Source organism: Lagopus leucura, unplaced genomic scaffold (genome assembly GCF_019238085.1).
Source record: "Lagopus leucura isolate 7727_CA_CO unplaced genomic scaffold, USGS_WTPT01 Super-Scaffold_100012, whole genome shotgun sequence".
NCBI classification, from domain to species: domain Eukaryota; kingdom Metazoa; phylum Chordata; class Aves; order Galliformes; family Phasianidae; genus Lagopus; species Lagopus leucura.
In genome coordinates this window covers 20,827,982-20,842,696 of record NW_024962267.1, presented here as the reverse complement: position 1 = coordinate 20,842,696, position 14,715 = coordinate 20,827,982, and the positions used below count along the sequence as shown (strand labels likewise).

At 53.3% G+C, this 14,715-nt stretch overlaps 1 protein-coding gene across 1 annotated transcript; it reads right to left on the bottom strand.

Moving 5' to 3' along the window:
• Window positions 1-562: 562 nt before the first annotated feature.
• Window positions 563-14,433, bottom strand: LOC122181759 (aryl hydrocarbon receptor-like). Its single transcript, XM_042874435.1, has 11 exons — window positions 14,393-14,433; window positions 14,030-14,211; window positions 9,141-9,247; window positions 6,907-6,996; window positions 6,328-6,451; window positions 5,962-6,092; window positions 5,110-5,312; window positions 4,882-4,991; window positions 4,437-4,578; window positions 2,657-4,262; window positions 563-1,890 (listed from the first exon to the last, which is right to left on the bottom strand). Exons 1-11 carry the CDS (start codon window positions 14,431-14,433, stop codon window positions 1,741-1,743), a joined length of 2,886 nt encoding a protein of 961 aa, XP_042730369.1. The 3' UTR covers window positions 563-1,740.
• Window positions 14,434-14,715: the final 282 nt, after the last annotated feature.

Genomic DNA, 14,715 nt, shown 5'->3' with positions numbered 1-14,715 from the left:
GGGTGAAAGCACCCCACCAAGCAAGGCTCACCCACCTGATGCTCTTTTCTACAGCTCAAGGCAGGCCGTAGATGCTCAGATATCAGACAGCATCTTCTCCTTTGGCACAGCTCCAGCTGGGGTCCCAGGGCTGGCCTGGTGCATTGCAAATAGGTGTTATAAGGCCAAGGAGACAAGCAGCAGCTGGTGTGAGGCTGGGAATGAATTATGGATGTGCCGGCCTCCCTGGAGAGCTTGTGGTGGGGAGCAGAGGGGCTGCAGGGCACCTCCTGCTGCTGAGATGATGGCTTTTGCTTAGCAGACCTTGCAGAAACACCTCGTGGGACAGCATCCAGCAGTACACAGCTTGATGGCATGGCCAAGTCACAGGCCCTGGTCCTACGCGTTGCAAGTCCAAAACCACGTGCTCACCCTTCTCCATTGAGTTTTGAAGTCCACTTCAAAATTGTTTCTGACTTTAATACAAAAGCAATCGTGCTTCTTGAGACAGGCACACAACCAGCAAGAGGGAAGCCAAGGGCTGAAATCCAAAACCATTTATTGAAAGAAAAATATTGACAGTTAACACAGAACCAAAGCTGGACACGTAGGAAGAGGGATGATGTTTTGTCAGGTTTGTTAAAGGGTCGTCATATTTCTGATCTTACACATAGTCTGTTTGTCCCATTCCACAGACCATTCCTTCAGTGCTTTGTGAAACAAAGAGATTTTTTTTCTCTCCCCTGGAGTGGCATAAAAATATACCTGTCAACTCATGCTCTATACGTACTATAGGCTGCGTTTCTACTCAGTGGGAAAATATCACCGTACCATATGTAAAATTAAGAATCATTCCACTATTTTATTTATCTTACTGAAAACTTTTTTTTTTTTTTTGTGCACTAAATCTGAAGTCTCCTTAGATTAGACAGCTCCACTATTTACCTGTGATCTTTTTAGGCACAGATACAAGTTACGGGTTATCTGCCATCCTGCTCCCAATACTTGAGAAGGAGCAGGCAGAGAGGGTCAGACCCAGCCAGCCTGATGCTGTCAGGGAGAACTGAACCATGGTGGCCAGGTGAGAGCCACAGAAGCAGCCTGGATTTCTAGAGGCCCAGCAGAAATGCACTTGGTTTGTGGCAGAACTGCAAAGGCTGGTGTGGAGGAGAGCACACTCCCTGAGGATTTGCCACATGAACACCACTTCTTCCAATGCAGCTACCTGGTCACTGTTGGAGAGCAAATTTTTCTCTTTCTAGAGCCACAGCTAGGCTCTGAATGCCACTTAAAGCCAGAACATTTCAAATTTGACTCTCATTAAGGTATATAGACAACACGGGCAGAGTTCGCAGTGGGGAAATAGGAGCAAGGAGGCTGGAATGAGAGACAGCATGGGAGCAAGGTGCTCCAAAGTTGGAGGTCCTCCAAATGACCAAAGTGACACAGCTCTCAGATGATGCAAGATAAGGATAATGCTACACAGGCCAGCTGATCTTCCTCACCGTGCCCTGGAGAAAACTGCCATGCCATGGCTGTCACTTCCTTGTCCAAACCAGGGACATCTCCAGGGGACCAGCATGTGCAGCCTCTGCCAAGGCAGGATGGTGCAAAGTTGAAAAACCACAGAAACCAGCCAAGCCAAATCACCAGGAGCAAAGACAGGACGCACATGGCAGGGGGAAGGTCTGTTGTCTGCAGCTGGAGGGCAGCTCCTTTCCCAGTGAATAATCCCACTTTGCCCAGTCTGATCTTGTTCTCCTAGAGATAGAAGTCACCACTGAAAGTGTGGGGGTGATCCGGCAGCACTTCTGCGTGGGGATGCAGCTTGCAGGGGGGAGCAGGGCTGCCCTTTGGCACATCTGTAGGGAGTCCCGTGTGAGAGCCAGGCAAAACACAGCTGCTGTCAGGCTAGGAGAAGAGAGAGGAAAGAGAGTGGTGAAGTATTCTGTAGCGTTTTACTGACACTGATGGGCTGGGTGCCCAGAGGATGCTGCGTGGAGGGGAAGCTCCTGCATTGCTTCCCCTGGAGGTGCTGGGGCTCAGCAGCAATCCCTGTACTTGTTGCACACCTTTCCCCAGCTCACCTCTCACTGGCCCTCCAATTCATTGACAAGGTTGAAAGCAGTGCAAGTCCATCCGTACTCCCCAGTGGACACCAATTTTCACCCACTGACTTCATAATCAACCTTTGCAGAGCTGACCATGTATTGCAGCCCCACAGTTCACTCATTAACTGTATCTGTAAATTACAGGCTCCCGCTCTGCATTTGGAACAGGGCAGTGATCATGACACCGGTCATGGCACCAAACCTGCTGGAGTTTGAGAAGCATTTAGACAACACTCTTTGTACTGTAAAATAGCAGATCTTCATCTCATATGGACCACCCATCAAAGCTTAACATAGCATGGCTGGAATATGCCATAGAAAGGACAAAGCATATGGAAACCATACCCCAGACAGCCAAGGTCTAAAGGGAAAAATCCACATTCTGACCTGTTCTGCAATGCTTGGTGCAAAGAAAAGCCCCTGAAGGCCTTCTTTCTGACCGCAAAGTGGCAGAGCAAGGTGATTCCTGCCTACCAAACAGGCAGTGCATGCCTTCCTGTGCTAAGACCCCCCAGGAAATCCCAGCACAGAAAATACTGAGCTCGAGTGCAAAGAGAAACCTTCACCTTGTGGCTGTTCTCCTGGCTCAGTATGGAGGTGTACAATCCATAGGAGTTTGCTGGAGCCTCCAGCACACCGCCAGTGCTTCCAAAGTGCTCTGCAGATGAGCTCAGGAAAGGGTACATGGAGGGAATAGAGCTTGGATGCGTCTCAGGAACAAGCTGGTATGAAGAAGATGGGAAAAGCCCGGAGTAGGGAACCATCTCCTCCTGGGACCTCTCACTGTCTAGAGCATCCATGCTGCATAATCCATTCAGATTGGAGCCTAGTGCTGGCACGGCAGGCCCAGGCACTGGACCCAAGTAGTCCTGACGCTGGCAGATCAAATCTTGGCTGATGCCATAGAAATCAGGCTGAGCTGAGGATGTCAGGAGAGGGGAGACGTAGTCCTGCCAGGGGCTGCTGCTGCTGCTGGTGGGGAGGAAGCGTGGAGCAGAGGGATGATGGTGAGCACACAGCCTGTTCATCAGCAAGCGCCGGCCAGCTTTGTGTTTCAGCTGGCTTGGTGCTGCCCCACGCCCTCGGCCCAGGACAGGCAGGGAAAAAGTCTGGAGAACATCCTCTGGGGTGGGATGCACAGCTGGGAAGTCACCGTCCAGCTGCTGAGCCTGCGGCGGGGCTCCCAGGTGTGAGCTGGGAGCTACAGTCCATGGTGTGACCTGAGAGAGATGCAGGAAGCGGAGCAGGTCCTCCTCCCCAGCGCCTCTGCTCTGCAGGCCTGCAGGCAGCTCGGCCTCCGTCGGCTTCAATGGCAGCGGGGACTGCTGTGCCAGCGCATCATAGAGAGGATGCTCCCATAGCAGAGCAGCAGCTTGGCCTGCGACAGTGCCAGGCTGCTGTGTTTGCTGGGATGGGTACTGCAAGTCCTTGGCCTCTGCGTGGGCCTGGTATGTAGCAGAGCATCCCAGTGGGCTCGAGGTCGTGCCTGGCAGGGGACAAGCCTGCAGGTCTTCCTTGTGCTTGTTCCCCGGTGTGGTGTGGATGTAGGAGAGGATCTCGTTGCTGGTGAGGAAGTCACTCAGGGACAGAGTGTGATCAGGGTCTGTATTGACCATCACCATTTTCTCATCCAGGAGCAGGAGCTCCAGGTCTTCAGCGTTCAGCCCCAGGCTCTCCAGTGCACTGAAGAGTTCGTTGTTGGAGCAGCTCTCGTCGCTGTTAATTGTCAAGGAGTTCAAGGTGGCCAAGAGAGGGTCCTCCTGCTGCAAATGCACCCACTCCTCTTTGAGGCTGTCCTTCCTTGAGGAAACTGGAGTGGTGCTTGTGCTCCAGGCCCGTCCTGCACCCAGTGAGGACGTGTCCTCGAGGTGGGCCAAGAAACTGCTGTTGAAGGTGTGGTTGGGTGAAGGAGCTGGCTGGGGGGCATATGCTGCCTTGTCCTGCTGCAGTACAGCACTCAGCAGAGAACCAGGGGCAATGCTGTCCTTCTGGGAGCATCCTCCATTGCTGTGTGAGGTCTTCTTGGACTTGCTGATTTTCCCTTTGCTCTGGAAAGCATCACAGAAGCCCGGGAGAGGGAAAGCACTTTGGTATAAGAGTGCTTCTCCTGTAGCAAAGGTGAAGGGAAGATGCATGGATCGTTTCCGAAGGTGCTCTCCTCCTTCTTCATCTCTGCAGGGGAGGAAGAGGAGACCGCTGTTTGCACGTGTACAAGCACCTGCTGTAAACTGCTTCTGCAATGCAGAATTGCAATTTGTGTCATCCCAGGCCCCTTTACTACAACCAGCCCATGCGCACCGATGCATGCACACACAGGTGTGCTTATGTACAAACAAATGCACTCACACAAGGGGTCTCTGTGTGACGATGATGTACTCAGGCTTGCTGTTCTTGTAGACAAGCCGTGCATTGGCCTGCACCCACTTCCAGTGCTTGTCCTTTGTCAGCAGGCGAAAGACCGTCAGGCCACTCTCCCCTGTCTTCATCACTGCCGGGAGGAAGCACAGATGCTGGTGCCCATCAGCACATCACCTGAGGCAGGACTGCCTCAAGCAATGCTGCTGTTGCCAGCAGGGATAAGCAGGTAGAGTCACAACAGAAGGATGCCCTGGCTGGCTCCATGAGCAGGGAACACACCTCCCTGGCTAGATGCACCTCCCTGCTCGCCACCAAGAGCATTGCAGCAAGGCATAAAGCAAAGCGTCTTATGGACAAAGAGCTGCCCGGATCAACAGAGCTACCAAGGGAGCTTTGGCCTCAGAGGTGAGCATAAAGGGAAAAGGACTCTTACTTCTGATGTGGTTCTCGGCACAGTAGAGCATGTCAGCAGCATGGATGAACTGGTAGCCGGTGCCACACATCCGCAGCTCTGCCTCGGTGTAGCCCAAAACAATCTTCCCCCTACAGGAGAATGCACCCAGCTCAGTGGCAGGTCCAGGTGGGACATCACCCGGGCTCAGCACGAACCAGCACAGTGTAGACACACAGCATCACCCCACAGATCAGCTCTGCCACCTACTTGGCATCACATGCCAAGGGAGTGAAGTCCAGTTTGTGCTTTGTCCTGAAGATCATGTTCTTGGTTCTGATCTCCAGGATGGATGGGGGCTGCAGAGGGGTGGAGATAGCAAAAAGAGCCAGCTGCGGGGGCAGCGTAGACCCATCTTCAGACCTTTTGTTCTGCCCGTGAAGGAATCTCAGCCTGCCTTGAAGGTTTAAAGCCTAGAAAGAGAAGATAAGGCCAGTGTCACACACATTGCTGAGTGGAGGGAAAGAGAGGGAGGAGAGCTCCATGGGAAACAAGCCATCTTCCTGCAGAATTGATGCAAAGAACCAAGCCCCAGGAGAAAGAGGCTGCCCAGCAGGAGCAGTGAACCTCCATACAGAGGAGATACACACCCATCCTGTATGGGTCTGACACTGCTCAGGCCAGGGTAACACCACAGGTCCAGGAGTATTGCTCCTTGTGGCCTCCTTGTTCCCTGGTGGGTGCAGAGGGAAGCTTAAAAGAATGCTATGCTGGTCTCCCCACAGCAGCAGCTCATCACTGATAACCCAGATGCTGCAGTTGCATCAACGCATCACATCATGCATAGGCTGCTCTTTGTTCGACGTGAGCTACACCTCAACCCCACCGAGAAGCATTGCTTATTAGTGACGGATAACCAGAACATCTGTTCAAGGTTCAGTGCCACTGAGAGGACAGGAATAAAATCCACAGGAAGAGGTGCAGGCCAAACACAAACACACACCAAAAAAAAGCAGAAAAATCCCCTTCTTGAGGCAGGCAGAAAAGAGTTTCAACCCTTTCAATGTCAACTTTCACGCTCCATCATCCCTTAGCGTGAGCCTGCTACAGACCTGCACTCACCAGGAAGCCAGAGGAATTATCCAGGAGGCAGCGAAACCTGCACACAAAGCTCCTTTCCAGAAAGGAAGAGTTTTCCAAAGGCAGTTGATCAGGCTTGTAGGCAACAGCAGGAAAGCTGAGACTCTTCCTTCCTGTAGGAGAGAGGGGTTGAGGAAGCAGTAAAGGCTGGTGGTCCCAGTCCTCAGCAAAGGGTGGTGGTCCCCAGCAAAGGCAGCATCGTGGACCACAGCTTCTGTGGGACATATCGGCAGAAACTATGCTTTGTGTTTTGGATGAATCTGTGGCCACAAGGATGCAAACTGGGAGCAGCTGGGAGCTGTTTCCCCAGTGCCTGTGGGGAATGGAGCATCTCGTGCCTACACGTACCTTCGGGAGAGGGCTCACCCTCAGCACTTTGGGGTGGGTTGAAAGCCCAGTGGAGGTTGCGCCTGAATTCCTGGTGGTCCTCAGTGTGGATCAGCTTGAAGATGCTCTGGTGCATAACATCTGTCTAGAGAAAAAAAAAAGCTGAGTGAGCTACGTGGCCTGCCCCAGCCCCTGCTGTTGGCCATATCCCACCACGTCTCCCTGTGCTCAGGCCTCTAGCTGAATGGGGTTGGACACTCCCCACCAGAGTTGATGTTGGGCTGGTTTAGGGCACAAAAAGCACAGCACTTTTTAGACACTTCAGCCCCTCTGCTTTGAGCTCGGTACAGCAGGGGCACTTCACATCTCAAATTCCCAAGCCACTGAACCCATAGGGAGGGTAAAAGGCTTCCCCTATTGTAGGTCTCATTCCTGCTCCCTTTGGGATGATTTTTGAGCCTGCAGAAAGAACGGATGGGGTCATGGTAGCAGGGCCAGGACACCCAGTAGCCACAGACTTCTCCTTGCCTTCTTCCCTGTATGTGAAGCCCCACATGGCCCTGCAAACCCATCACTGCAATTCAGGGGTGTCCCACGAACCTGATGAAATCCCAGGTAGTCCTGGATGGTGTGTGAGGAGTAGAAGATCAGCCCTTCCGATGTCACCACCAGCACAAAGCCATTGAGTGCCTAGGAGAGAGAGCAGGTCAGCAGCTGAGCTCTGCCCACATCACCCTGTCCTAGCAGCTCAGATTCAGATTCAGACATTTATCCACATCCTATGCAAAGAGCAAGCACAAATCTCACAATGACTTGCAGAATGAAACCAGGTACATTAAGGACCCCATCCATTCTGGAATCCTGGTGGAAAAGTGCCTTTCTGACAACAGGGGATCAAAGTGGCATTTCACATTGGCCGCATTAAATTTGACCTGTGTCTGCCTCTGTGGCTCTGCCTTCATAGTTCCCATCCTTCCTACAGACCAGGGAGGATCCTGGCAGCTGGGGGAATGAAGACAGGGGATGTGCAGTGAGGAACAAACACGCTGCATATCCCAGAGTGCTGGCAGTGCCTGCTGCTTTCACACCCCTTCCACGTCCCCCAGGTGCCAAGGACCCACATGGGCTCTGCCCACTCTGCTTACATGGAATCACCCCTCGGCAGTACTGCATGACAGCAGCAGGACCAAACTTTGGCGTTGTTAATGCCAAAGTTAATTTGTATTTTTAAATATTAATTTATTTATGCACACTCTACAGTTCAGTGGCCCTTCTGTCCACACCAGTAGCTGCAGGACTGCAAAACCAACATCTAAGGGAACACTGCATTCCCAGGCCAAGCTGCTCAGAGCCTCTGTCCTCCCCAAGAAGGGCTCTTTCCTACCAGCTTAACACATTTGGGTGGTAATTTGGGTGTTCTCTCTGAGACAGCAGCCTCAGGGCTGGCAGGAGGAGGGACCAGGGCCAGTGTCCCTTGCCCCTGGAGATCTGTGAGGATCACAAGGTGCAGAGAAGTTGCCTCACAGGTTTGACCGTGCAGTTGCTATCCTGGACAGCTTTAGCATGCAGAAGTCAGAGCGCCCTCACAGAGCTCTCACGAGCTGATACCATCACCCAGCCACCTGTCCCTAAGGACACCAGGTCCTCCTGGATCCCAAAATCTGGCTGCAGGCAGGGCAGCCAGCCCCGTCCCACTTCCCCCACTTGGCCATCCACAGACATCAGGATCAATTAGAGTCTAGCGCGTTGTCTCAGCCAAGTCTGGCTATTGTTGCTGCCAATTCCCATTTCATTGTCCAGGTCCGTGTTTCTCCCCCCTCTCCTTCCCTTTATCCCAGGCACAAATGCTCTCTCTATTTACTGGGTTGACCTCAGTGTGTGGGAATCTGCTGCAGAGGTTAATTAGTGCTGCCAAACGCTTTTTAACCCTTTGAGCAGCCCTGGAGGCATGGCCTCCTCCGTGTGCTGGTGAGCACAGTCTGGCAGCATTCTGTCCTTGTTCAATGGTGCTGGAGAGAGGCAGACTGGAGGCAATATGCACCTGCATGGCTGCACACCCGAGGATGCTGCACCCAGTCCTCAGTCCTAAAGCCCAGCCGCATCCCTCAGCCCTGGATGAGACTAAAATGGAGCTGTTCTCACCCTGCTTGGTGCCTCTACAAAGGCAGCATCCAACCCGAGGAGGAGCCTGATGAGCAGGGCATCAACCCTTCTGAGCGCAGCTCTGTGCTTTGACAGCGGAAAGCCCTCGAGGTTTTCATGATTAACCAGCTTGGCTTTAGCATTTCTCTCCCCAGACACCAAGATCCTGGCTCCGCAGCAATCAAGCAGGACAGTAATTATAATTACTGCTGAGTGAGCTTCTGGGTAGGTGCCAGATGACAGCCAGGCTGGGAACCAGGTAGAGAGGAACAGGGGGACTGCGTCCTCGTGGGACCTCATGGTGCTGGAGCGTGACCCTTTATGCACCCCATGCATAAAGGCATGTGAGTATCCTCATCTGAGCGTAAGGGCCACAGCGACTTTCTCCAGGAAAAGGAGAGGCAAGAATCCTTTCTGCCTTTATCCCTTTCTGCCTCAGGGATCCAAAGAGTTATAAATTCTGCTCAAACACACACACTATGAGTGAAATTACTGCAGTAAGTCCTGTAACCACTGTACTGACCAACAACCACACCAGTGGGACAGCAGACCGCGTCCTCCCTTCATCACAACGTTCACCAAAATGTCTTGCAACTGAGAACAGAACAGCCTGTTCTTCGGGCAAATCTCAAAGGAAAGAGGACCCAAGGAAAAAGTTCTTGAAGGCATCTGCCATGGAGAGGACCACTGACCTGCAGGAGCAGCTCGCCCTCCGGTACTGCTGACATGCCCAGAGCTGGGCTGCTCTCATGGTCTCCATCTCTCTCTGCTCCTTCAGCACCGTGGTTCTTCAGAGCAACTGCAGCAAAGCACAGTGAAGGGACATCAGTGCTGCAGCAACACCTCCAAATCACCGCCACAAGCAGCCAGAACAAAGACGTTTCCCCTGCCTTTCCATAACTCCAGAATTCCTCTTTTATCCTCTTTTTCTCCTTTTCATTTCCATACCTTTAACAAACCCAAAGCAAAGAGCAGTTAAAGCCAAAGATCATTAAAACAAGTAGGCATAATTGCTGGAACAGCTGCCCAGAGAGGCTGTGGATGCCCCGTCCATCCCTGGAGGTGTTCAAGGCCACATTGGATGGGGCCCTGGGCAGCCTGGGCTGCTAAGAAATGTGGAGGTTGGTGGCCCTGCCTGTGGCAGGGGTGTTGGAGCTTCATCACCCTTGAGGTCCCTTCCAACCCTGGCCATTCTGTGATTCTGTGATCTGTGGAGTAACCATGAGATCCTGCACTCCATCCTGCAAAAAAATCCACATGTTTAGTGAGCTCATCAGTTGGAAGTTCTCTCATCATTTAGTAATGGCCACAGAGGTCCTTTGTCCCAGGGGGTTCAATGCCTCTGTCCACCCCTTGCAAGGAGCCCTCAGCACCATGCTATGCAGCCTGAACAAGCTGGGCATTGCAGGCACAGCAGAAACTCCCAGCAAGGAGAATGGATCGACTCTTCTCATCTCTGTGAGTAAAATGCAGGGGCTATAAATTATTGAAGGTCTCCTCTCCTCCTCTGGCAGCTTCCAGATGGCTACGCTGGAGGTGCAAGACAAATATAAACCTGGTGGAGAAAAGAGTCAAGGGTTGCTGAGGTCTGGTTTAATGGTTTTGTGTTTGCCAGCAGAAAGAAAACTTGCAAGTAATGGTCTTGAATCACAAACACTGCCTAAATATAGACTTCACTATGGGGCCAGAGGAGACATCAGTTAAAATCAGATGGTACATTGTCCTCTGTACCAACAGCTGCCACTGAACCCAGCCACCATCCTGCATTCCCCATGAGGGTTTTCCTGACCTTCCATACCATCCCCAGAGCCCCAGAGATGTTCTGCTCTTGGCCAGGACACTGCACATCAGCCTCCCGAGGAAGATGAGGAGAGATTGCCACCTGAAAGCAGTGGTCCTTGGGCACAGGAGGGAGGGCTGGGGGTCCTTCTGCATGCTCAGCCTGGGGAAATGATTCACAGGAGGCCGAAGGGACACCTCACTGGTGAACTCCTGAACCTGCAGGGGCTTTGCAGACCTGAGAAATCTCTGCACCGGCAAGCTGGTATTAACATTTTTGAGAGGATATATCCCAGCCCCCTTCCCTTTCTTCCATGCAGGCAAAACCTTCGAGTGGGAACAAGATTTTGCATCGGTCACAGCTTAAAAACAAGAAGACTCAGACCGAAACCCAGCCCTGGGGTTGATACAGGAGAAGCAGAGAAGAACTCAACCACCTCATGGCTCTTTAGGAGCAGCAACAGTTCATGCCCAGCCTCCTGGCTGGCATCACTTAAGGCAAAAAGCCACACTTATTCTTAATGGATACAACAGTTTTACTTATAATACCTACCACAGATCCCCGTTGGCACAAATTTCATTAAATAGATTAATTATTTATCCCTTGTCTGAACGGTGCAGAGACAGCAAGTTCTGTAACCAGGCGTGGTGAATAATGAATGTCCTGCTAAAAGATCTAATTGCACATCTAAAAGCAAGGAAGGCCTCATCTACACATCCCTGTTGCACCACTGAAGGCACACTGGTCTCAGAGGAAGAGCACGTGCACAGGTTTAAACAAGGACAAAGAGGACAGTGGTGTGTCAGGCTGTCACTTCTTTTTGCAGCTCTTCTAACTCTTGTAATGCTGATAAATCACAGTCCTTCAAGTAATGACAATCCTTCACACACTCAAACAGTGGCAGGACAAGGGGCAATGGTTTTAAACCGAAAGAGGGCAGGTTTGGAGTGGATGTATAAGAAATTCTTTACTCAGAGCGCTGGCACAGGCTGTCCAGAGGAGCTGTGGATGCCCTATCCCTGACAGTGCTCAAGGCCAGGCGGGGTGGGCTTTGCGGTCCCTTCTGACCCATCCCATCGTATGGCTGGGCTTTGGGGTCCCTTCTGACCCATGCCGTTGTATGGCTGGGCTTTGGGGTCCCTTCTGACCCATCCCATTGTATGGCTGGGTTTTGGGGTCCCTTCTGACCCATCCCATTGTGTGGCTGGGCTTTGGGGTCCCTTCTGACCCATCCCATTGTGTGGCTGGGCTTTGGGGTCCCTTCTGACCCATCCCATTATATGGCTGGGCTTTGGGGTCCCTTCTGACCCATCCCATCGTATGGCTGGGCTTTGGGGTCCCTTCTGACCCATCCCATTATATGGCTGGGCTTTGGGGTCTCTTCTGACCCATCCCATTGTATGGCTGGGCTTTGGGGTCTCTTCTGACCCATCCCATTGTATGGCTGGGCTTTGGGGTCCCTTCTGTCCCACCCTATTGTATGGTTCTCTAAGCTCCAGGAAACAAGGAAGCACCATTTCAGGCTTGGGAACATGGCCCGCAGCTGAAGTGCTGGAAGACTGCTCATGCTGGTTGATCTTAGGCATTGCAATAGAGGGTAAAGACTCCCTCCATCCTGATTGTAACACGCAGAGAGAAAGCTGCGCTTCCTGCTATTTGGAAATAGCTTTGCAGACCCTCGCAGTGCCCCCTCCAGGACAAACCTCTTGTCCCAGGGGTTGACGCGGGCCACCTGCCTGCACCCAGGGCTTGGCTCCTCAGGAGCTGGGCCCAAGGGGAGGGATTAGGGGAGCCAGGCACCACCAGGCTAAGCTGACACATCATGTGCTGCCCCTTGGGTGTCCCCGAGGTGAAGCTGGGGTCTGGCACGTGATGGTGGCAGCCAACTGCAGCTCCATCCCACCCTCCTGGGCCTGGCCAGCGGTGCTGGGTTTAGTGCAGTACCACCTGGATGGGATGTGGGATGAAGCAGGGCTGGGCTGGATGGCTTTCCCCAAAGGGTCTGCATCTCTGGAAACACCATGCGAGTTCACAAAGCCCCAGGTGTGATTCCTGGCAACAGGACATGGATCTGAAGGGATGAGCGCAGCGTGATGGTGACCATCTATGTATAGATCAAGATACTCAAATAAAATTAAAAGTAATTGATTTTCAAATAGGCTGGGAGAAACAACAGCCTGGAGACGACAGCATTCCTGGCTTGCAGTGAATTATTTAAGAAGGGGGCTGGAGAAATGGCAGCTGGCAGAAACCTGCTGGTGCACTGATTGATCCACTTGTGGGACAGGCTGCCTGCTATCAGTAAACCAAACAATAGAAGTCGAGGAGGGAATAGGCTGTGTATTTTGAAGAGGAGCACTGCAGAAGCTGCTCTAAGGTGAGCTTCATCTCACACGGCTTCTTAGAGTGGCATCACTCTGCATTCACATCAAAAGGGACTGAAGACGCTCTGAAATCACCCAATTTTGTAGGCTGCTTTTCTCAGAGCTCCTGTTAGATAAACTGCTTAAATCAGGAGTTTTATTTGTTTGTTTTTTAAGCAGCAGGGGAGCTTCAGCTGGATCCACAGGCACTATGTGCATCCCAAAGGATGGGGGTTTCCCCTCTCACACCTGAATTGCTGTGACCTGGCTTAAAGCAGGGCAGCCGGTCCTACAGCTTCAGGCACACGGGTGGCTCGGCTGCTGGGAAGATGAAATCAAACCGCATGGAATGACCAAGGCAAATAAAGAAAGAGAGAAGCTCAAAGCAGGGGATTTCCCAGTTTCTCACTCTGCTCACCAAGGTACCCATTTTGCCAATGCTGCCGGGATGTCGGGCTGCAGGCAGGGAGCTGGGATGGCTGCTCATGGCCCCAGGGTCAGCCCCTGCTTCCCTTCCCCAGCACAGCGCCCCATCACACTGCACAGGAGGCCAACTCCACACACCCCAACCTCTGCCGCCGTGCTTCACGACAAGAGCAGCCATTTCAGAACTGTTCTAAGGAAGAACCGACCACCCTTTCGGTCTATAAATCCTACAAGCCTTTAAATGATTCATGTTTCAGGAGAGCAGCGAGCCTGCACTGCACCTCACACCGTTACTCCTGAGAGAGCAGCAGTGCTCCCACAGCTCCCAGCATCACCACGATGGGTCTGAGGCTCCACATTGGGCTCTGTGTGGAGGTGGATGTGGGCAGAATGGAGCAGCGTGGGCTGCCCCAGCATGGCTCCTTAGCGGGGCAAAGCAGCACGGCTGTGGGCGATACGGTCAAACAAACAAATCGACCCGGAGCTGCCAAGCAAACAACTGCTCTCTCAGGCCATTAATTTTTCATTCCATCCGCCTGCCAGTTCCACCGTGCTCGAAAGAGAATGGGAAAAAAAGAAAAAGGAAAAAAAAAAAAAAAAAAAAAAAAGACTTCCCATTCATTCAGTGATTTGGAGTTGGAAAAATATCGTTTGTGAGGTCACTGATAGCTGCTGCTGCTTGGCCAGCATAGCGCAGGGCTGCCCGAACACTCCTCCTGTGGGCTATTCACTACAGCGGCAGAACGCAGGAAGGTATTTAATGCGGTGTGTTTTAAAAGGCTCCCAAATGAACTCTAACCACGCCGCGGTAATTATCCACTGTCAAACACCGGGCATTTCTCAGGTCCGTTACAACGGGAAAAGCCGCTCTCACAGTGCCTCCTCTCAGCCGTGCCCTCCAGCCCAAGTGTCAGTTTTCTACTTCAGTGCAACCCACAGACAGAACCAACTTCATCGCCCTGATTCCGCCGCGCCTGAAGCCCGCTTCGCCCCGAGCCGCAGCGGCACTCACCGCGGAAGAAGCTCTTAGCGCGGAGAAAAGCGGCGCTGAGCCGCAGGATGGACAGCTTGTCCAGACCGGCCGCCACCTCCTCGGGAAAGGGCAGCAGCGCGGCCAGCCGCTCCAGCTCCTGGTTCAGCCGCTCCCGGTGCCGCTTGGAAGGGTTGGAGCGTCCGGTGTCTGCAGCGTGCAGCCTGCGGGGCGCAGCCACGCGTTACCGCGGAGCCGGCGCGGAACCGGCACCATCCATCCCTCGTCCCGAACCCAGCCCCGCTCTCATCCCTGATCCCAATCCCGCTCCCAGCCCCGCTCCTATCTCTCACCCTGATCCCGCTCCCGGTCCCGCTCCCATCGCTGACCCCGCTCCGCACTTACGCTCGGGCCGCCGGCTTCCTCCGCTTGCGCCCCGCGTACATGGCTCAGCGAGAGCCGGCGGCAGCCGCAGGAGAGGAGCGGGGCAGCGCGGAGCAGCCCGGAGAGACCCCCGCAGGAGCGGCTCCGCCTCCGGCTGGGAAGGAGGGAGGGACGCGGGGACGCTGCGGGTGGGGAGGAGGTGGGCACCGGGACCGGGCGGCAGCGTGGGTACGGCGTGTGTGCGTGGAACGAAGCTTGGGGAAGGCTGCGGGCAGAGCAAGCCGTGGCTCTTCTGTACCGGCAAGGGCTATGGGAAAGCTGGGTTCAGATCGGACAGAAGGAAG

Coding starts and splice junctions, on each gene's coding strand:
- LOC122181759 (XM_042874435.1), bottom strand. CDS start 14,433: ATGTACGCGGGGCGCAAGCGGAGGAAGCCGGCGGCCCGAGC. Junction 14,212..14,392: donor AGGAAGCCGGCGGCCCGAGC/GTAAGTGCGGAG, acceptor TGCGCCCCGCAG/GCTGCACGCTGCAGACACCG. Junction 6,452..6,906: donor ACTACCTGGGATTTCATCAG/GTTCGTGGGACA, acceptor TTTTTTCTCTAG/ACAGATGTTATGCACCAGAG.